The following is a 21,990-nucleotide window of genomic DNA, read 5'->3' as shown; positions in this document are numbered from 1 at the left end:
CTTGTCTTCCTTAGCCTGACAAAACATTAACCTTTGGCTGATCAAAGATAAGTTATAGTATCCTTTGGTTTTTAAATCTGCATGACTTAATCTTAGAATCATGTTTTGAGACTATAATGGTTTTGGGGACCAAAATTGCCTCAGGCAAGAAATGGTTGTAGAATTGAGGGGGGCGTTGACAGCAATAGCTGTACAAATTCTTTATGCGTTTCTGCGGTGAATTTAGTTCCCATTTATCCTGTTTGAATCGTATTTTAATGGGACATTTAAGCGGGTAAGTAAAGGCAGCAACCTTATACTTCAGCCCACATCCTGTCCCTTCCCACCTGTAATTCATCTATGAGAAAATATCCCCTCAAATTGCAGAAGAAGCTAATCCTCTCTCCCCTTTCAGTGCCTCCAGGGGATCTACGTTCAGCCACTGGCTCTATGGGCCAGACTTAATCATTTTCTCAGTGGCTGTGTTCAAAACCACCCGAAGGTACCTATTTTTCTTTATGATCATTAGCATAATGTTCACAGGAACTGAGTGAGACTTCCTCAGTGTTTCCCCCGTAGCGGGGGAACCAGGGGACAGGGTGTGTGTTGACTCAGGATACCCTATGCCTCTCCCTTGTCTAGCTTCTGTATTGAGCCATTTCTGGGTCACTCTAGCACCTTCTCCAGTCTTTATGGTTTTGATGGGACAGTGGAAGAGAAACTCTTTCAGAAGGAAGTTCCTAGGTGAATCTTTTGGGATACGTGAGAACAAACCTTTGTTTCTACACGTCTGAGTGCACCCAAGCTGAGCCTCATGTTTGGAAAGCAGAACAGAGATGATGTACAGACTGCAGTTAGCTTGGAGCACGTCTGCTCTCCTAGCCGAGGGTAGGACTGTGCTCAGTGCTCTGTGTCCCCTTGGAGACCCTGTGTGTGAAGCTTGTAGGTGCATGTTGATTGCACCAAGTAAGAAGTCAGGAGAGAAAACTGAGTTCTCTTATTCTCTTTCTTGGTCTGACGGTATGGTTGCTTATCTGAGTGTGATGTGTGCTTTTAAAGTTCAAGAACCTCATCATTTTGTCCTTAAGGGTTTGAGAAGTTCTTTAAGAGTAGAAGAAACGGAGACTTAGAAAAACCAGTAACTCTAAGAAGAGGTACAAGGGTCAGTTTGACAAATCAGACTTTCAGAGTTTTATATTTGTAAGGCATTCACTACCTTAGGGGTTAATCTCCTTGGGAGGTGACAAGCAGGCGGGCCCGTGCGTGTGTTGTGTTGGCATCCTCTTTCCCTTGCGTGTCGTGGCCATCTCTCCTGACTCACCCCCTTCTTCATTCAGATCCCAGGCCTCAGAGTTTGGTGATGTGGATTGGTGAAGTGAGTATTTATCAGGTGTGTTTCTTCTGTGAAATGTCTCCTGCTTGCGGAATAGGAAGAGGCCCAAGGAGGTGTGTTTACATGCTTTGCTACAATATACAGATTTTTACTCTATCCTGTAATATGTTTGTCCATTCCTGGGTCACCTAGGCCTTTGGGCTTCCATGGCTTTGGTTTGGGTTGCTGGAATAGTGTGAACGGGACGGGGCACGACTGTGGCCTGTTTGTCCTGGGGCTTGTTGGGCTTCTTCCTCAGGCCTTTACATTTGCTCTTGCTTACTGTCTGTGGAGAAACATGACCATGGATGGGTCGGCCTCAGAAGCTCTGTGAGACCACCTTTTCCTTAGGGGAACGATTTTTTTTTTTAAAATATTATTTCTAACTCATACTTTATTTTTTTATTTTTTTAAAAGATTTTATTTATTTATTTGACAGAGATACAGCGAGAGAGAGAACACAAGCAGGGGGAGTGGGAGAGGGAGAAGCAGGCTTCCTGCTGAGCAGGGAGCCCGATGCGGGGCTCAATCCCAGGACCCGGGGACCATGACCTGAGCTGAAGGCAGACGCTTAACGACTGAGTCACCTGGGCGCCCCAGGGGAACTATTTTTTCCCTAAGTTTGGGTTACTTTCCCAGGTTCTAATGGAAAAATGAATTTTGTGTGCCTCTGCATTGAGTCTGGTCACAAACTTGTATATGTGTTGTGGGTTGGGGGGGTTTCCCCACCATGCAATTCTGGGACACCAGCTGGGTGTCCTCCGGTTTAACCCAGTTCTGACACTCTATACCTGGAATTAGCATCAGATTCCCCAGGTTAAGGGTTCCGTCCTGAAAGACTGCCCCCCCCCCCCACCTCCCATCAGATGCTGGTTCCACGTCCAGGTTGTCACCTGTGTTTCTGACTGACTGGCTGTGAATCAGAGCTTCCCACGACCCCCTCTCCTTGGGTTCCATTAATTTGCTAGAGCGGCTTGCGGAACTCAGGAAACCAGTGTACTTACTAGATTACCAGTTTATTATAAAGGATGTTAAAGGATATGAATGAACAGCTGGATGAAGAAATGTGAAGGGTGAGGTCTGGAAGGGTCCCCAGTATAGGACTGTCTGTCCCCTTGAAGTTTGGCATAGAACATGGGTGCGTTCTTGTCCACCAGCCTAGAAGCTCTCCAAAGTCTGATCTTTTGGGTTTTTTGTTTTTTGTGTTTTTTTAAGATTTTATTTATTTATTTGAGAGAGACAATGAGATAGAGAGAGCATGAGAGGGGATAGGGTCAGAGGGAGAAGCAGACTCCCCGCCGAGCAGGGAGCCCGATGTGGGACTCGATCCCGGGACTCCAGGATCATGACCTGAGCCGAAGGCAGTCGCTTAACCAACTGAGCCACCCAGGCGTCCCTGATCTTTTGGGTTTATATGGAGGCTTCATTGCGCAGGCATGATTTATTAAATCATTGACCATTGGTGGTTAATTTCGGCTCCAGCCCCCTCCCCTCCCTGGAGGTTAGGGGTGGGGATGAAAATTCTAACCCTCTAATCCCGTGGTTGGTTCTCTTGGCAACCAGCTTCCATTCTTTTTTTTTTTTTTTAAAGATTTTATTTATTTATTTGAGAGAGAGAGCACATGAGAGGGGGGAGGGTCAGAGGGAGAAGCAGGCTCCTCGCTGAGCAGGGATCCCGATGTGGGACTCGATCCAGGGACTCCAGGATCATGACCTGAGCCGAAGGCAGTCGCTTAACCAACTGAGCCACCCAGGCGCCCCCAGCTTCCATTCTTAGGGGTTTTCCAAAAGTCACGTCATTAACACAGAGTCAAGTGTGGTTGAAAGAGGCTTGATGAGTAACGAAAGATCCCTTTACCACCTAGGAAATTCCAAGTGTTGTTGGAGCTCTGGACCAGGAGGGCCAAATGTATACTTCTTATAAATTGAATTTCACATAGGTCAAACCGTGTGTGTAAAAGCACCTCTTGGAAATTTTAACCGGAAATGTACTGATACAGTTACATGGGGAGGGGAGAGTTTTTCTTTGGATGTGTGCAGCTTTCTAGGACTGTTCAAGCCTCCTGATCCTTAGATTGTACTTGGAGAAAATGGGGGCATTCAACCCTAGGTGGGCATGTCCTGAATCAGACCCATCTCCCCCAAAACATACTTTGCACCCAACAGAAGGGTGAGGTGGGGGCCTTCAAGAGTGCTTACAGTGCTGGATGTGTGTCATCTGAACTGTGTGTGTTGCAGGAGGAGGCTTACAGGGCTGGATTCAGTCATCCAGACTCTGGGTCACAGCGTTCTGAGGAGAATGGGGGGAATTGTGTCCAAGAGCAGGTGACATGCATTCTGGTTTTTTTGAGAAGCGGACCTCTGTAGGTGGTCCACCTATGTCAGCCTGTCTCATTGCTTTCTTCCTTCCTTTGCCCCATTTACTGGCATGGAAAGGTGATTATTATCTGAGAGGAAAGAAAGATTTGCTAGTGGGCTCAGGTTTGGAGCCAGCAAGGTGAAATTTGAAGAATTTTACATGTATCTGAAGCTACTTCTCAGTGGTATCTGTTGTTTTCCCTAGGAAGGTGAGTTATGCAGGGCAGAACATTTGGGGGCATCAGAAGCATGAGTGTACAAAGGGCCAGTTTTGTAGAAGTAATGCCCCCTGGGTCCTGCCTGGCATGTATGTACCAATCGCTGGTGATTTTAAGAAATTGTTTTAAGGAATGTCTGGGGTTGGTCTGGTCTGGCAGCTTCTACCACTCTAACCTGCACCCTGACCTGAGACGGGCACAGCAGGCTTTTCTCCTACCTTTCAGGACGGGCTGCTGTTATGTTTCAGCTCTGCCCAGCCTCTTCCTTTCCTGCTCCCTGTTTCCCTCCAGAAGGCACCAGTATTAGAAAAAGTGTATGTTGGGAGGCATTTTTCTCTTCTCTGAATCCTCTTTCTCTGGGAGGTTGTAATTACTGTTTTCTGAGGTCAGACTTTGTTTTCTCTTAGGAACCAGTGAGCCGAAGGATGCTGGGCCTGGAGCAGATAGAGGCAAGAGAGGAGGAAAGCAGAGTGACTTTGCCTGGTGGAGACGGATGCAGAAGGTTTGTGGGCATCTGAGGACTACACCCAGACAGCCTGTCCCTTCTCCAAGGAAGCACTGTCATGCTCAGGCTTTGTGTCCTCCCGCTTGTTCTGGAGCAAGCTGACACAGAGATTCTTTTTTTTTTTTTTTTTTTAAGATTTAATTAAATTAAATTAATTAATTTATTTGACAGAGAGCACAAGTAGGCAGAGCGGCAGGCAGGGGAGAGGGAGAAGGAGGCTCCCCGCTGAGCAGGGAGCCCGATGCGGGGCCTGATCCCAGGATCCCGGGATTATGATCTGAGCCGAAGGCAGACGCTTAACTGATTGAGACCCCAGGTGCCCCTCCATCTGAATTTTAAAAGACCCAGATATTACCATACGGTTTCACTCATATGTGGAACATAAGGAATAGTGCGGAGGACCACAGGGGAAGGGAGGGAAACCTGAATGGGAACAATCAGAGAGGGGCACAAACCAGGAGAGACTGGACTCGGAGAAACAAAGGGAGAGTTACAGAGGGGAGGGGGGTGGGGGGACTGGGTAGCCGGGTGATGGGCATTAAGGAGGGTACGTGTGGTGATGAGCACTGCGTGTTATATGCAGATAATGAATTGTTGAACACTACATCAAAAACTAATGACGTACTATAGGCTGGCTAACTGAACATAAAACAAACAAATAGATAAAAGCCCCAGAGAAGAGATAACCGCAGAAATGCTCACTCTTTCTGGGTGTTCTGCTTCTCCTGGGTGGTCTGGTGAACTGCTGCTTTCGTGGTGTTCACGCATTCCACACAGATGTCTTTCCTCCCGGGGACCGGCTCTGGCTTTACTGCGCACAGAGGGGGCATGGTGAGTGTGAGGAGGGGGTGTTTGGATGATGTCCTTCATGATGTCTGAAGGAGGAAGTCACTGTTTGATGAAGGAACCACCCTCATTTAACTGTAAAATGTGTTCTCTTCTCCCACAGCGGGAGTTCCCTTGGGCTGACAAGGATTGTTGCAGTCTGGCTGTTTTGGGGGCAGGTGTTTCCATGGGATTTTTCTACGTCTGGATTCTGGGAAGGAAATCACCTGGAAGCACTTCGTGCAGTGTTCCCTGGCGAGCGGTCTGGTGAGGGGAATTTGTAATCTGTTTACCCGGGTGCTCATGCATGTGCTCTGCAGGCCCTGACCCTGAGCAGTCCCGGCCTTGGGGTTCGGACAAGACACACTTTGACTTTCTCCAGGAACTACCTCACTGAACACTCTCATGCCCACTTTCTTCCTGGAAGGATGTCCCTTTCACATCGTGGCCTGACTTCATTGTTCCTTAGCTTTCAAGGGGAGTTCTGCCCTGCCGGCTGACCCTGAGCAGGGTGGGCCCGACTGTCAACTCCAGGCTCTGTGCTTGTCCTCCGGAGTGCCGAGCTTGGGTGAAGTGCTCCTCAGGCTTGAGTGTAAACTTAGAGAGGAGCGGAGGACTTGCTCCCCCTTTGCCCGTGACCCTAAACAGCACACTGTTACGATCTGGACTTCTTCTGTGTGATGATGTTTGTAGGAAACCGTGGTCTCCCACCAGGCTCTATGGCTGAGGCCTTTGTTATCTGCCCACATGTCTGTCCTCAGGCCCTTGCTCCCTACAGGGGAGGGGAATGGCAGCCGTCACCCCTGTCTCCCAAGGGCCTGCCTCCTGCAGGAGAGGAGGGGTGAGACGGGTCTTCCTGTGTCTGCATTCTGGACAGATTCCAGAGTTCCCTCGAGGTCTGGCATGGCTGACAGTGAAATGCTTGTTCTAAGGACAGCCTGGAGTACTGAAGGGTGGAGTGTTCCCTCCCCGGCTCACCTCGCGCAGCCCTGTGCTCAGTCCCTCTGGTACACAGTGGTGGCAGCCTCTTACCGGCTCACACCAAGCACCTGATCCTGTGCACTTAGACGAACTTGCATGTGGGCTGGAGAAGTCCAGCATGGGAGTGCTGCACTGTCTCCCGGCCCCTCCTGAGTTGTTGTGAGATCACCTGATGACATTTTAGCATGTCCCAGAAATAAGTAAACTTCAGTGCAGGCATCCATGAGCCCTTGAGGCATTTTGAAGCCCATGATCTGGAACAGATAGCCTTTTGTTAAGGGCTTATTTGGGAATAAAAAACTACAATATCCTGAAACTTAAGCAGCAGTCTTTGATTTAAAATAGCTTTGCTGTTTTTCCTAATTATAGTGTATTTCATGCCTATGGCAAGAAATACTTGGGAAATAAATGAAAATATAAAGAAGGAACTCACCATCCTGCACTAAGCAAGGTTGAGCATTTATTCTGACCCTCCCTGCCTGTTTTATACCCTACATCTCTGGCTTCTCCATGTTGAACTGTGCACCCAGGTGATAGTGTACTGTGTTGGAGAAAGTAAGACAGGTCCCCTGGGCAGTGATCCAGACAAGAGATTAGAGCGTGATGGGGGCTGTGAGGTTGCCCCCAGCTCTTGTCTCATTAATGTGAGAGTTGTTGGGGTCTTGCCGTCTGGTGACTGTGTTGCTGAAGAGAAGCTGGGGTGTTCAGTTTCTTTGAGGACTTTCTTTAACGAGTATCAGGCTGTCTTATGGGACTGTTGAGCTTTGTGGGGCAGTCATGAGATTCCACAGTTGGGAACACGTCCTCATCACACAACCCTGAGCCTTTATTTACTTTCCAGAAGGAGCTGCGTTGTTGTGGTTTGAGATGCTTTTGAGAGCAAGTGAATAGCAAAATGAAACGGAGACACCCCTGAACTGTGTTTTTGAAGAGCTTCCCAGAGGGGCATGTCCAATTGCAGATGGCTGGGTATAGCTTGTGGGCCTTTGGGACTACATTTTCATTCTCCCTGGTACTGTTTTCTTGTGGTGCCTGCAGCTGGGTGGACAGAAGCTTCCTGAATCAGCTCTGGATCTAAGACTGCACTGTAGTTAGTGTAAGACTGTTGTTTGCATGCCTTTGGATTTTTTTTTAAAAAGATCTTATTTATTTGAGAGAGAGATCAAGAGAGGAAGGGAGGGAGAAAGAGCATGAGCGGGGGAGGTGGGGCGAGGGAGAAACAGATTCCCTGCTGAGCAGGAAGCCCAACGTGGGGCTCTATCCCAGGACTCTGGGATCGTGACCTGAGATGAAGGCAGACGCTTCACTGACTGAGCCACCCAGGCATCCCTAGGTTTTGCCCCTTTTTATTTTTATTTTATTTTATTTATTTATTTATTTATTTATTTATTTATTTATTTTTAAAGATTTTATTTATTTCACAGAGACAGAGACAGCGAAAGCAGGAACACAAGCAGGGGGAGTGGGAGAGGGAGAAGCAGGCTTCCCATTGAGCAGGGAGCCCGATGTGGGACTCGATCCCAGGACTCTGGGATCATGACCTGAGCCGAAGGCAGCTGCTTAACGACTGAGGCGCCCAGGCGCCCAGTTTTGCCCCTTTTTAAAGGAAACTGCTCCCTTGTATAGCAAAACCGGAGTTCAAAGCAGTCTGCTCTTCACAGCCTTTCTCCCAAGGGAACTGACAAATGGTTTTCTTAGATCTTGTAGCTCTTTCTTGTGAAGCCTGGTGCCTGCCCTTCTCTTAGTGTGCATCCTCCTCTGTGCTGGGAGGAGGGCCTGATGGGGGCTGTGCGTGTCGGGCGCCGAGGGGACCTCTTCAGTGCTGGGGAGACAACTGCCAGGATCTTGAAGAATGGTGTGGACGTGTGATTTTTGGATGTAGCTGGGTGTGAAGAGGCCAAGTTGGAGATTATGGAGTTTGTGAATTTCCTGAAGACTCCCAAGCAGTGTCAGGGCTTAGGAGCCAAAATTCCAAAGGTGTTGATTCCAGAGAATGTGATAGTGCCCTGAGCTTCCGGTCAGAGTCAGACCTCACCGTGGTCCAGTGTGGACAGACACGGGACCACTTAGCTTTCTGTAGAGATTGTGTGTAATCACGGGAAGCAGCATTTGCCAGGGCAGAATGGTGACGATCCTCTTACCTGGTTGAAACCACAGTGAGTTTACTTTTTTGAACCGTGAGACTGTAGAGTCCTGGGAACAGTACGGACCCATGTTGAGAGGTATGTTCGTGTTCACTGAAAGCACAAGCTTATGCCCTTGAGTGGTCTTCCATTTCGAGGCTGGTCCTTCCTTCCAGTTGGTTCCAGTGATGGGGATCTTCTGTTTGTTAAATGTCCTGCATAAACATGTTGTGTACAGTTTTGTTCCTCTAAATGAAGTGAGAACTTAGAAGCAAAGCAAACTGAATGTAGAACCTTCTATATTTTTATGAGTTTTTCTTACTCTTAGAGTTTTCTCACTCAGTTTGACAGTTTTGGTTTTTTTTTTTTAGCAATTTGCCTTTATTGCTTTATTATCCAAAGCCTTCACCTTAGTTTTTGAAGAAGCAACCTTTTTTTTTCAATTCTTGTTTTATTAGTTTACATAATGTTAAATTACATAATTAAAACAGCAAATACAACTTGCGTAAAAAGGTTTGGGGTCAGATACAACTGCCCCGTGGTAAGCCCTTGACCATGCTGTGGACGGCAGTGTGGTGTGGGTGGGGGTCAGGGTGTGGTATAGCGGAAGCAGAGCTGGGTGATTCTGGCGGCTGGGTCTGCCTCCTGGTGCCTTTTTGTGCCATGGACCCTTTGGAGGCCTGACAAACTGGGAGTCCTTTTCCCAGAAGGATTTGCACCTTACTGGAAATCGACTCACAAATCCGTTGGTCGTCCCTGGACTGTGGACCAGGCGAAGAGCTCCTAGTGTAGACTGTGACCCTTGCAGGAGCTCTTGCTTTCTTCAGCTCCTCCCCACAGGGTGGTCGCCCCTGGACAGTTTGTTCTGAACACCAGGAACAGCTGTGGACCACTGTGAGCCTGGGGACTGGAGGTTGGGTGGTGCCGTTTCTGGTCTGTAGTCTGGCGAGTGTTAGCAAGCGTGTGTGCAGCAGAGGTACAGCCCCGCCCCAGCCCTGCTGCTGTTCACCTGGCTTTCCCTTGCAGGAGGTCCAGCTGCGTGTGTGTTCGGAGGAAAGTGGGCGGGGCGGGCAGGTCACCAGGATGCGACCCCCCAGCTGGGCGGGGGCTGGGCGGGTGGGGGGGTGTCTGTCATTCTGTGTGGTGCTGAGGATGTCAGGGCCCACATGGCTTTTCAGCTCCTCCTGGGTGTGAAGTTCAGTGACTTCCTAAAACGACCCACAGTAGATATGAGCACATGTGCTTCCTCTTCTAGAAGAATCGGCTGTGCGTGTGGTTCCACGACGGGTGGAGATGGATCACAGTGGACTGTGAATCCCTAATCCACGTTCATGGGGACATGGGGTCCAACACCTTGTTGTGGGTTTGAGTTCCGTGACTCCCTCTCCCCTACCTTTTTGTGAGTATTTTGTTTTTGTTCTTTAAAGACTTAAAAAAATCCTTATGGTCCCCTTTGAGGTAATCAGATACTAACCTGCGCCCTTGACTAGAGATGGAGCAATAGAAGCTCCCTGCTTTAAATCTCTTTTCAGTTTTCAGGCATAATGGTAATCCCTAAAATGAACACCGAGGTGTGTTACCAGAGTGTGAGTTGGTGATTTTAAATCTTAAGTCAGGGGCGCCTGGGTGGCTCAGTCGTTAGGCGTCTGCCTTCGGCTCAGGTCATGATCCCAGGGTCCTGGGATCGAGCCCCGAATCGGGCTCCCTGCCCAGTGGGAAGCGTGCTTCTCCCTCTCTCACTCCCCCTGCTTGTGTTCCCTCTCTCGCTGTGTGTCCCTCTGTCAAATAAATAAAGTCTTAAAAAAAAAACAACGGCACCTTAAGTCGGCATAGGAAAAGGCAGGTCACAGAGAGGTCCACAGATGGGCCGGGCAGTGGCTGAAGTGCATGAGTCAGCGTTTCTGTTGTTGAGACCAGCTAGCTGTGAAGCTGGAGAGACTCGCTGTGGCCTCAGATCTGAGGGGTTGGGCTCTTGTTCTTCCTGGTGGGAGTGGGAAACGGTGTCACTCTTTTGTAGAGCAGTTTGACAGCAACTTAAAATAAACATTCAGACCCTTTGATCCAGCAAGCCCTGCCCCTGGGAGCTTTTGTGAAGAAATAACCTGCTTAGCTGGATGAGCTTTCATGTATCTGTAGTGTTTGAACTTTTTATGGTGAGCATGCATTAATTTTCTAAGCAGAAAATATTAAAAGGAAAATCTCAGACTATGAGTGGTGCATCATCTTGGTAGTGATGCCTAGAAGTCACCTTTTTAAATAGAAAATGGGACTCTCTTTGGGTTCCATCTGTCCCCTTGAAGAACCAGGCATCACCTTTCTGTTTCAGGGAGCCATGCTCACTGCTCCTCCTGGTACTGGCAAAACGCTTCTTGCCAAAGTGACTGCAGGGGAGGCCAGTGTGCCTTCATCACTGTGAATGGGTCAGAGTTTCTGGAAATGTTTGTCAGCGTTGGGCCAGCAAGGGTAGGTGGATGCTTGTCCTTGAGTCGGACAGCCCCAGGTTTTGTGTGGACCCCTGGCAGTAAGCACAGAGCTTGCCACGGATACCAGATAAGGGTAGGGTTCCAGAGGAGAGACTTGGGTTAACAAACACTCATTTTTGTTTTCATACCAGTAGCAAAACCAACTCTCTATGTGGATTCCTATTTCAGGTTCATGACATGTTTGCAGTGGCTCGAAAAAACTCTCCTTGTGTCTTATTTATTGATGAGATTGATGCAGTTGGCAGGAAGCGAGGCCCAGGGCACTTTGGAGGCCAGAGCGAGCAGGAGAACACACTGAACCAGATGCTTGTGGAGATGGGTGGTGAGCGGATGCTCACCAGTGACAGCTGCTGAGAGCAGGCCTGTCCAGTCAGCACCACCAGACACCACATGACCCTCCTTCAGCTTTTGTTTCTGGAAACTCCTCGGCGAGAATCCCTGATGATTAGGTTTTTAGGAAGGCTGCTTTCCAGCAGACTTAATGGAGAAAGCTATGTTAGATCAACATCGGCCCCCAGGAGTCGCCGATAGGATGAGGGGCCAGTGCACCCGCCGGTGCCCCACCAGCAGGAGGGGTTAGCAGGGATGCGGGGTGAAGGCCCCCTGGGGAGGTGAACGGGCTAGATGGGGACTCCCCTGCCCCTCCTCACATAGGCTTTGGGGCCCAAGGATGGTGTGGATGGAGCCTCTGCTGCTTCCTCTGAGCCTCTCTCCTGCCGCCTTCGCTGACCCAGAATCTCACAGGTGCACAGGCCCGCCTCGTGGACAGAAATATCTTTCCTCCCAAGTGATTCCAACGAGGGTGTCTGGTAGCTTGTCAGGCCTGCTGAGGCGTCACTGGAAGCGTCTGGGTGTTGACGCCACTCTTCAGATTTGGAGAAGCTTTCATTGGGCCTGTGGCAAGTTTTGACCTTCATTTTGGGATTGCCAGGAGTACCCTGGGTTTGGTGATTTACTAGGAGGACTCCCAGGACCTCATGTGTGGTCGTACCTATGACTGTGCTGATGACAGACACAGGACAAGATCTGCGCAGGGAAGGGCACAGCCCAGGGAAGGCGGCTGCAGCCTCCCTGAGGAGGGGCAGGAGGTGCTGATTTCCCTGGCCTGGAGCTGTGACGACACATGGCATTGTGGCTGACCAGGATTTTCAGTAGGGGTTGGTCACGTGGCATCTGTGCCCGGTATGTACCAACATCCCAGCCTCCCAGGAGGAAGGCAGGTGCTCAGCATAAACCACTGTTCGCACAAACAGTTTAGGCATAGGGGGAGCCCCTCCCCAACCTCAGGTCCCAGAGTCAGCTGAGGGCTGCCTTGTAAGCAGATCTTGGGGGGATGAACAGTTAGACCTGCTGTGTTATTTTCTTTCTGCACAGACCAAAGCATTTCCAGAATCTTCCATCATACTTAGCGTCCAGCAGTCATTCTCATTAGATTATGAATCTGTTCTGATGTCTCAGAGGACTGATGGGAGAAAACATTCAGGGGGAAAGCGGGGGAAGCACCAGCATTTCCTCCGTTGGGCATCCCTGTTCTCCACAGCCCGGCCCGCCCTGGACCAGTCCAGCTCCCTGGGCCCTGGGAGTCCAGCAGGGCCGGCTGGATGGAGACCTCGGCAGGTGGCTGGGGCACTGACGCAGTTGGCCCTTTCCATTTGTGAGAAAGTGTCCATCCTGTGTGGACTTCCCCTGCTGCCCAGGGCGGTCCTTGTCTTGCTCACCGTCGGGTCCCAGCGCTGGGAACGGGTTTGATGTTGGTCAAAGGCAGCACAGTCAGGAAGGTGTTTTACTGCATTCAAGAGCTGAGTGTACGTGAGCTTTGGGATATTTGTGTCATTGCCGCCTGGTCGAATAACAGTGTGAAGCATGGACACAGTAGGGATGCTGCCCGGAGCCCCAGGCTGTCCTTGCAAAGTGGTTGCAGGTGACCCTGCCATGTCTTCGTGTCTCTCTCTCTGTTAGGCGCCCCTGACGTCACAGGCAGGTCCTCCGTCTTCAGGGTCCACCTGCGCCCACTGAAGCTGGACAGGAGCCTATATAAGGATGCCCTGGCAAGAAAGCTCATGATGCTCACTTTGGGCTTCACGGGTGAGTGTTGGCCAGGCCGGGCCTCTTGCCTGTGGGGCGGGGGTGGGGGTGGGGGGCACGTGTGATTGGCGGGTGGTTTCTGTTGTGCTCTTCAGTCCTGGCAAGTGTCCACCTTTTTCTTTAGAACTTTGAATCTGTTGAGACAAATTAAAGGCCTCAGAGGTGATGAGCCCCAAAGCTGATTTGTACCCATTTGAATTTTTAGTTTGATTCTGTTTAGACTTGGTAAGTTTTCGCTGCAGAGACCTAACTGATGTCTGAGGACAGGCCCACTGAACTGAGCTGTGCTGCATTTTATAGTCTTGGGCTTGAGCTCCCAACACGGGAGCTTCCTTTGCTTTTCTCTTTTCTTTGTAATTAAAACCCAAGGTCCTGTACTAGGAAACTCATTGCCCTACCAGGGTGGTTTAGACACTGGGAGTTTAGGGCTTTTCCAGGGGGCTTCCCTCCCAGGTTATCCCCTACTCGCAGCCCTTTGGAAGTGTCATGATGACTGTGAGGAGCTCCTGCCGTCCCTGGGACATTGTGCTGTGGAGCCTTGTCTCCCCAGTGTCCTGCCCACTGCCGGGCCAGGGCCGAGGTCAGGTCACACGTGGGAATGTACATTTGTCGGCGACAGGGTGATGAGTGAGGCATTCTCACCCCATCCGCTTGGCACATGAAGGGCCTGGTCTGTTTCCTGTGAAGAACGTGCTTTCTGCTCTCTCCCTCTGTGTCTCCCATGTCCACTTACACACCAAAGATAAGAAACTAGAGTAGGCCTCCCAGGCTCTGTTCTTCCCAGATTAGCATTAGAGGCTGCCCATCAGCCGCCAGGATGACTCGGTGGGATCACCCGGAACTCCCCAGCCTCAGCCCCCCAGGGTCCCTAGGAGGCCGCCTCATTGGGCTGCCCTCCTGTCTCAGGCTGATCACCTGGATCCCGCTGTCCCAGAGAGGCAGACACAGGCTTTGTGAAGGTCAGCGTTGCAGGGATGGAGAATGGTCTGTCTGTCCTCACACACAGAAGGGGGCGTGTGGGATTCTTGGAGTAAAAGAACTTTTGACACCTTCTCAGGAGCCACAGAGCCAAGCGCTGACTGTGGCACTTTTACTCTCCAGCCCTCCCCTCCGTGTGTGCGGGCGATCCAGACATTTTAAACCTGGTGTTCCTTGGGAACCTGACGTGTAAAGTTCCCTTTTAGCATTTTTGCCCATTCTTTGCACTAGAATGTAGTAATAAAAGTGAAAGAGAAAAGGTCATTTTAAAACTTGGCTAATGAGTCAACAAAAAATTACAGAGTATACAAAGAAACGGTAAGTATGGTTTATTTACAGGAGAAAATGGACAGAAACCATCCCCAAGGTAGCACAGACATCAGGCTTACTAGAACAAAGACTTAATGTCAGCTGTCCTAAGTGTGCATCCCTAAAGAGCCAAAGGGGACCAGAGTAACTGTTTGTCTCAACAAAGAGAATGTTAGTCAGGAAATATAAATTATCAAAAGTAACCCAACAGAAGTTCTAGAGCAGAAAAGTACTGTAACTGAAATGAAAAGTTCACTGGAGTGGCCCAGTAGCAGATGTGAGCAGAAGAGGAAAAATCAGCAAACTTGGAGATAGGCCTAATGACATTACCCAGTCTGCGGAGCAGAAAGAAGAAAGAGTGGAAAATGAGCAGAATGTAGGGCCACTTGGGGCACCGTCAACATACATAGTATGACAGGCCCAGAGGGAGAAAAGCCAGGGCAAGGGGCAGAGAGAAGATACGAAGAGGTAATGGTTCAGAACTTCCCAAATTGGATAAAAGACATGGATCTACATTTCCAAGAAGTTCAGTGAATTTCAGGTAGGGATAAACTCTAAGATCCACCCAGACCCTCATTATAATCTAACTGCTAAAGCCAGAGAAAGAGGGACTCTTGAAACCAGCAAGAGAGAAAGGACACAGTGTACAAAGGATCTTCAGTGAGACTAACAACCGATTGCTCATTAGAAACCCCAGAGGCCAGAAAGCAATGGGGTGACGAGTTTGAGGTCCCGAAAGAAAAATCTGTTAACAAAGAATTCTGCATCTGGCAAAACTGCCCTTCAAGAATGAAGGGGAAATGGGGACACCCCCAGATACTGCAAAGGTAAGGTAGTTCGGTATGTTTAGACCTGCCCTACAAGGAATGCTAAAGAGAGTCTTCCAGACTGAAATGGAAGGATGCCAGCCCAGAACTTGAAGCCATAGGAAGAAGTGAACATTGGTACAAGTAACTATTCAGGGAAACACAAGCAGGGGAAGTGGGAGAGGGGGGAAGCAGGCTTCCCGCGGAGCAGGGAGCCTGACGCGGGGCTCGATCCCAGGACCCCCGGGATTATGACCTGGGCCGAAGGCAGACGCTTAACGACTGAGCCACCTAGGCGCCCCTCCCTATGCGATTTTTAAAGGCAAGTGTATAAAACAATAGTTACAGTTTCTGTTAATGGGTATGTAATGTAGAAAGCTGTAGTCTTTGATAGTAACGACATAAAGGTGTGGAGGGAAGGAGATACACAGGAGCAGAGCATTTGTATAGTTACTAAAGCCAGAAATGGAAAAGCTGATCTTAAAATTCACATGGAACTGCAAGGGGCCCGAATAGCCAAGAGTCTCATAAATGGAGAACGAGTTGGAGGGCTCACGTGTTCCTATTTCAGAACTTGCCACACAGGCCAATAAACAGAACATGGCCACTGACACAAGGATAAACATAGACCAGTAGAACAAAATTCAAGAACGCAGATTGCAGATGCAAGCCCGTACATCTTTGCTGAGTTGATTTTTGTCAAGGGTGTAAAGACCATTCAACGGGGGAAGGGGACAGTTCCTTCAACAGAAAGTATTGGGACAGTGAGATATCCACATACAAAAGAATGAAATTGGACCCTTGCACTTTTTGAGTTAACTCAAAATGGATAAAAGACCTGAATGTAAGAGCTAGAACTGTAAAGCGCTTACAAGAACCATGGGAGACCAGATCTTCATGATTTTGGTCTTGGCAGTAGTTCCTTAAATATGACACCAGAAGCACAAGCAACAGGTGAAAAAATTAATTGGACTTACCAAATTAAAATCTTTCGTGTATCAAAGGACACTGTTGAGCGAATAAAAAGACCCTGTACACAATGAAAGAAAGTATTTGGAAATCCTGCGTCTGATAAATCAGGGTCTAGAATCCAGAACATAGAACCCAATTTAAAAATGGGCAAAGGGTTAGAATATTCATTTTTCCAGAGAAGATATGCAGATGGCCAAAAGGCATGTGAAAAAATGCTGCATGTTACTCATTAGGAAAATGCAAATCAGAACCACAATGAGATAGCACTTCACACCTACCAGGATGGCTATAAAAGTTAAGAGTTGGCAGGGACACAGAGACACAGGACCCCTAATACGTTGCTGGTGGGCGTATGAAACAGGCTGTGGACATCAGTTTGGCTGTCCTTCAGAAAGTAAAATACAGAGTTACCATATGATTCAGCAGTTCCACTCATTGGTGTCTACCCAAGAGAATTGAAAATGTGGCTACACAAAGACTTGTATGTGGATGTTCACGGCCAAATGTCCATCAGTGCAGGAATGGATAAACAAAAGGTGTGTACGTAATGGAATATTATTCAGCCACGAAAAGAAATGAAATACTGATACATGATACAATATGGATGAACCTCCAAATATGCCAAGTGAAAGAAGCCAGACACAAAAGGCCATGTGATTCCATGTATGATTCCATGTATACGAAATGTCCCTAACAGGCAGCTGCAAGGAGACAAAATAGAAGAGTGGTTGGTTGGGGTGGGCAGTGGAAGGCACAGCGTATCTTTTTTTTTTTTTTTTAAGGGATTTATTTATTTATTTGAGAGAAGGAGCGTGTGCGCATGCAAGCAGGGAGGAGCGGGAGAAGCAGGTTCCCCGCTGAGCAGGGAGCCCGACGTGGGGCTCGATCCAGGGACCCCGGGGTCATGACCTGAGCTGAAGGCAGACGCTTAACGACTGAGCCACCCGGGCGTCCCAGGCACAGGTTATCTTATATAGAGGATGGAAGTGTCTGAAACTACGGTACTAGGCACATGACTTGATAAATTTACTGGAAGTTTCTGAAGTATACACTTATGATGGGTTTTATGTTAAATTACGCTATCTCAGTAAGTTGCTTAATCAAAAAACTGGCCCAAAATAGTAGTGACTGACAAAGCCGTTCCCTAGTTTGGCTCTGGTCTCTGTAGCCGCGAGCTCTTCCTGTAGTGCGCAGTCCCAGGCACTGATGTCCACAGGTTTTCCTTCCCCGGGTCAGGTGCTGACATTTCTAGTGTCTGCAGGGAAGTGGCGCTGATTGCCGCCGCCACCTGAGTCCTTGTGTTGTGGAGAAGCACCTTGAGCTGGCCGCTGTGACGGTCACTGGAGCTGAGCTGGGGGGCCTGCTAGCGCTGCTCTTGGGCCCAGCTTTACTTCAGCGCACAGGAACTATAGTCAGTTTTCCAAACCAGAATTTGGGACTTGGGAATGTGCCAATAGCTTTCATGCTCTGTCTGGAGCTACATTTAGAGTCTCAGAGAGATGGGGCCTCCAGGGCAGTGGATCAGGCCCTGGTTTGGATGCTGATTGCAGACGGGAGGAGGGGCTTCCGTGGGCTCTTCCTTGTGGAAGCTGCCAAGACAGCCCTCTGAAGGTGGGTGGGTGCTGGTGTGCATGGTTTAGCACAGTGATGCCTGCTTGGCCTCCTGGCTCCAGTTCAGCAGCTCAGGGAACTGCGGTCAGTGGCTTAGGGTCTCTCCAGAGTGAGTGCCTTCCCGGGGATGGACATCAGGGCGGTGTCCCGGTGGCCAGTGGCTGCCCTTCGTGGTCATCCTCACGGCTGTGAACCAGTGGCAGGTTCACAGTGCTGCTTTGTCTTGATTTGTTAGTGAAGCACAACGTGCATAGACAAGTGTGGAGTGTCGGGCAGCCCAAGACGTCTCTCCAGCTTCTGGAGGGTTGTCCTGGCCGTTCTGCTGAGCTGACCAGCTGTAAAGCTGGGCCCAGTGGGAGTTGGTGCCTTTTCTGTGCGCTGATGACTACCTGTCAGCTAGGGTGTAGGAGGCATTGGTCTCCATGCTTCTGGGGTCACTGAGCAGGCTAGAGAAGATAGCTGATCACATTGGCTGGAAACAGGCATCCTAAAGCCGTCTGCTGCGTGCCAAGTGTATGAGGTGGGACACGTTCTTTCCGTTGGGGAGGTGAGGTGTCTGCAGAGCGGAAGGCAGCATAGTGCCTGGTGTGGAGGGACAGGCACCAAACGGCCTGAGCCATGTGTGTGCAGCAGACGGGCTGTGAGTCCGTACTTCCTGAGCAGAGGCTCTGACCAGCCCTCAGCATTCCCCAGGTGGAGGGGGGCGATTTGGCACCCACTTCCCAGCTGTCCGTTTCTCCTCTGCCTCTCACTGGCCTGGGAATTTGATGTGTAAGCCTTGAGGAAAAGACGCAGGTCCTGCAGCCCAGTGAGAAGGCGACCGTGGCCTGCCGTGAGGCTGGACACGCGGTGCGCTGGGTCCTGGAGCTTGCTGACCCTGTGTTGAAGGTCGGTCTGAGTGTTCACCTTCCCCGGGTGACTGGTCTCTGGTCGTGTGGGCACAGTACATTCACAGTGTCAGCCCTTCTTCCCAGGGAAGGTAATGGTTAGGAGTCGGGTTCCAAAGATTGTTCAGGGGTGTGTAGCGGAGGAGGGCTGTTGGTTCCAGGTGGGATCTGGATGCCGGCCACCTGACACCCCAGAGGTTTGACGTCAAACCTGCCTCACTCCTAAGCTTTGGACCCAATGGGACGGCTCCTCGAGAACTTCCTTGAGACTGATAGGATGGAGGTGGTTTCCATGTTAATCTTTGGGGTGACCCCACCCGGACCCACCTACTCCTGGGTGGGGCGGGGCCCAGGGGTCTCCTCCCACACCCTTGTGACCAGTGGTCATAGTAGGGCATACTGGTCTGGGATACTCCATAGGTGGGACCTGGAAGGGGCCAAGAGCTCTGCGTGGGGCGTGAGCAGAGTACTGCCTGCCTGTGTCTTCTAGGTGTCCATCATCCCCTGGGGCAGAGGGCTTGGCTATGCCCCGTGTTTGCCCAGGGAGCAGTGTCTGTCCACACGGGAGCAGCTCTCTGACTGCATGTGCACGATGGTGGGGGGCAGGGTGGCTGAGCAGCTGTTTATTGGGCAGATCACCACCGGGGCTGGTCAGTGCCTTTGACCTTGAGGAAGGTCACCCAGAGCACCTCTGCCCAGGTAAAGGGCAGCCACCCTAGTGGGGGGCTCTGCATGGCTGAGTCCCTCCAGGCTTACCCCCAGCTCCTTACTTTCAGATTGTGTAGTTTGGGCTGAATGAAAAGCTGGGACAGGTGTCCTTTGACTTCCCCCGCGACAAGGCGAGATGCTGGTGGAGAAGCTGCACAGTGAGGCCACTGCCCAGCCCATAGATGAGGAGGTGCTGACCTGGTGCCGAGAGCAGGTGGACAAGGTGAGTGGGGCGGGTCCCGGCTTGGGGCACTCCCATCCTCACGGGATGTTGGGTTTGGGGTTTGCCTTGGCAGGGCCTGCTGTTGCAGCTGAGTGACAGGCAGCTGTGATTTCTAGGTGGGCAGGCCGCTGCTGGAGACGGAGGTGCTGGAGGAGGCCGACATGGTGGGGCTGCTGGGCCCCGGCCCTTTGCGGAGAAGTCCACCCATGAGGAGTTTGTGGAAGGCACCGGCAGCCTGCAGGAGAACGTGTCCCTTCCTGAGGGGCGGGAGGAGGGGACTGCAAAGCGCCACCTGCAGGAGAGCCCAGCTAGGAAAGCTGCTTCCAAAATCACTGGAAAACAAATTAAAACATGATAACAGCAAACGGGTGTTTTAGATCTGGGCAGTCAGACCCCAGCCCTAGAGGACGGGGTCCCCAGTCAGAGGGGCGGGCAGTAGCCCCCCGGGGAGAGCAGTGGGCGAGTGTCTTCCTGGTGGGGTTTTGAGTTTGGACCTCCAGGGGCCTCCCACAAAGGGAGGTGGGTGGTGGGTGGATTTGGTGGGTACAGCCGTCTCACGGGCAAGTGTGAGTGCTGGTCTTTTCAGTTTCCCCAAGGAGAGGAGGCTTTGGCTCAGTTCAGAAATTCTGAAGGTTTAGTTAAGTGGCAGAATTAAGAAAAGGGAAATCTAAGCTAGTTATCAAGGGAAAGTATTAGGTTTTTACAACAGCTGTTTGGGTTGGTGGAAGGCCTGTCAGTGATTCTGGAGGAAACAACACTTCCCACAGGTGTGTGGTTGGGGGAGGGTAATGGAGCCATGGGGGCCCCGAACCACTCCCACTGCCCCCCCAGCACCCGGGCACTGCTGTGAGCACGAGGGAAGCAGTTTCTCAGCCAAAGCAGCACTAGTTCCTGGGTAGGCAGCTTTGCCGACGAGGGTGTGTCTGGATTCAATTCCCTTCTCCAGCAAGCCATGTTCTCTGCCATCCCCTTTTGTTAGAATCACAGAGGGGGCTCTGGACTGATTTGGGATCCCCTGGGTTGTATGTGGAGAGCCCTGTTGTCGCTGCCCCTGGTAACGCTCTTCCTCGTGTTGGGGAGCTGCCAAACGGAAGAAGGCCAGTTCTGGGTTATGAGCTCTAGGCCTCTGATGCCGTAGGTTGTCTGGTTGGTCCTGGAGCATGGCCAGGGCTTGGCCTGGCCCGGCGAGCTGGGGTCAGAACTGGCCTGGGGCTCAGGGGCAGTGTCCTGCTTGTTCTCCACGCAGCCTGCCTCCCAGAGGTATCAGAATCACAGCAGCAGAGGGCTGTCAGCCCTTGGGTGGGTCGGTGAGTGTCCGGGACCCCTGGTGCTCGGTGCATCCTGGGGAGGGGGTGGTTCTGCTTGCTGCCTCATAGGACCTCTGCTCTCTGCTTGGCTCTCTGCTCTGCTCTCTCCCAGACACTGGGACTTGTTTAAAAATTCCGTTGGATTCAAAAATAGCATTTCCAACTTGGGACAAGCACTTTCGACTTTTGTTGTTTGTAAAACGTGCCATTATTGAATTTTTTACATCTCCAGAGCCCATCCTGTAATGAAGTCCCCACTAAACCTAGCCTTCATTATCTGAGCTGCATGGGGACCTGCCAGGGTCCTGTCTCGGGGCTCCCTCTGACGGAGGGGAGGGTGCTCTGTGGTGTCCAGAGCCTGGGACCTGTTCATTTTGAGGCCTGGCACAGCCCCTCTCCGGAGTCCGAGGCATGCTCTCAGCACACCTGGGTGCTCCGCAACCCCAACCCCTGCTGTTTCTGGCCTTGGATGCCCTCGTGCTCACCTCCCCTGAGTCTGCTCAGCTCTTCCCTTCACCTGTTTGGGCCATCCGGGCACACACTACACAGGCCCAGGGACAGAGGAGACCTGGCCCGGAATCTTCCATGAGGGAGGCTCAGGCTTCCCTCCAGAGAGCCCAGTGGGAACAACTGCCTGGCATGGGGCCCAGGGCCTGTCTTCTGGGCCCCTTGTTTCATGGGTAATCCAGAGGATTGGGGTTTTGGCCTCACCCTTGGCCTTCTCCTCACAGGCCTTACCTACTGGCTCCCTTCTTGTGACAAGCTGCTGCTCTGGGCCTGGAGCTTCCTGGGAACCTGCCTGGGCTGGGAAGACTTGCCAGAGTGCACCTTGTGCTTTTCCGGGCCTGGGCTCAGGGTGGGGGGTGGGGGACAGGATATTCACTTCCTAAGGCCTAGAAATCCAGGGCACTTGTCCCTGAGACATGGCCCACGTGAGCAGCCCAGAGGAGCCCCCGGTGGCTTCAGCTGGAGGAAGACTAGAGCAGCCAACCCCACCCCCACCCCCCAATACGCACTCCTGAGCGTTGGTGTCACCTGGAACCGAAGAGACCGTGCTTGGGCCTTAGGAAGAGATGAGATTTTAATCCGATCTTATGTAAATATTAAGCTCTGCGGAAGGAAGCCATAGCAGGAAGGCTGGAGATGGGGAGCATGATCCTGGTGGGTGGGGTGGGTGGGGCATGCAGCTGCCCTTAGGGGATTTGATTTTAAGTGAACTTGGGGATGATGCCTGGTAAACATCCCTTGAGTTGGGGCTCA

At 51.0% G+C, this 21,990-nt stretch overlaps 1 protein-coding gene across 19 annotated transcripts in view; it reads left to right on the top strand.

The window, feature by feature from the left end:
* Positions 1-21,990, top strand: part of GAS8 (growth arrest specific 8) — a 57,950-nt gene that overhangs the window by 3,606 nt on the left and 32,354 nt on the right. For 5 of the 19 annotated variants that reach the window (XM_054511196.2, XM_064580938.1, XM_045890503.2 and 2 more), the window contains 4 exons: positions 4,335-4,429; positions 5,382-5,524; positions 12,804-12,929; positions 19,269-19,423. In XM_054511196.2, the coding sequence (XP_054367171.1) occupies positions 19,337-19,423 (87 nt within the window). In that variant the 5' untranslated portion in view covers positions 4,335-4,429; positions 5,382-5,524; positions 12,804-12,929; positions 19,269-19,336. Of the gene's footprint in view, positions 1-1,316; positions 1,426-4,334; positions 4,430-5,381; positions 5,525-7,737; positions 9,761-12,803; positions 12,930-19,268; positions 19,424-21,990 lie in introns of those variants that run through there. The other 14 variants (XM_064580944.1, XM_064580945.1, XM_064580943.1 and 11 more) reach the window with 9 other exon arrangements.

The sequence above is a fragment of the Mirounga angustirostris genome, unplaced genomic scaffold, assembly GCF_029215605.1.
Source record: "Mirounga angustirostris isolate CCGP_5_RB_7025 unplaced genomic scaffold, mMirAng1.0.hap1 SCAF_16, whole genome shotgun sequence".
In the NCBI taxonomy this organism is placed as follows: Eukaryota; Metazoa; Chordata; class Mammalia; order Carnivora; family Phocidae; genus Mirounga; species Mirounga angustirostris.
Note: the sequence above shows the minus strand (reverse complement) of the source record. Positions and strands in the feature narration are given on the sequence as shown.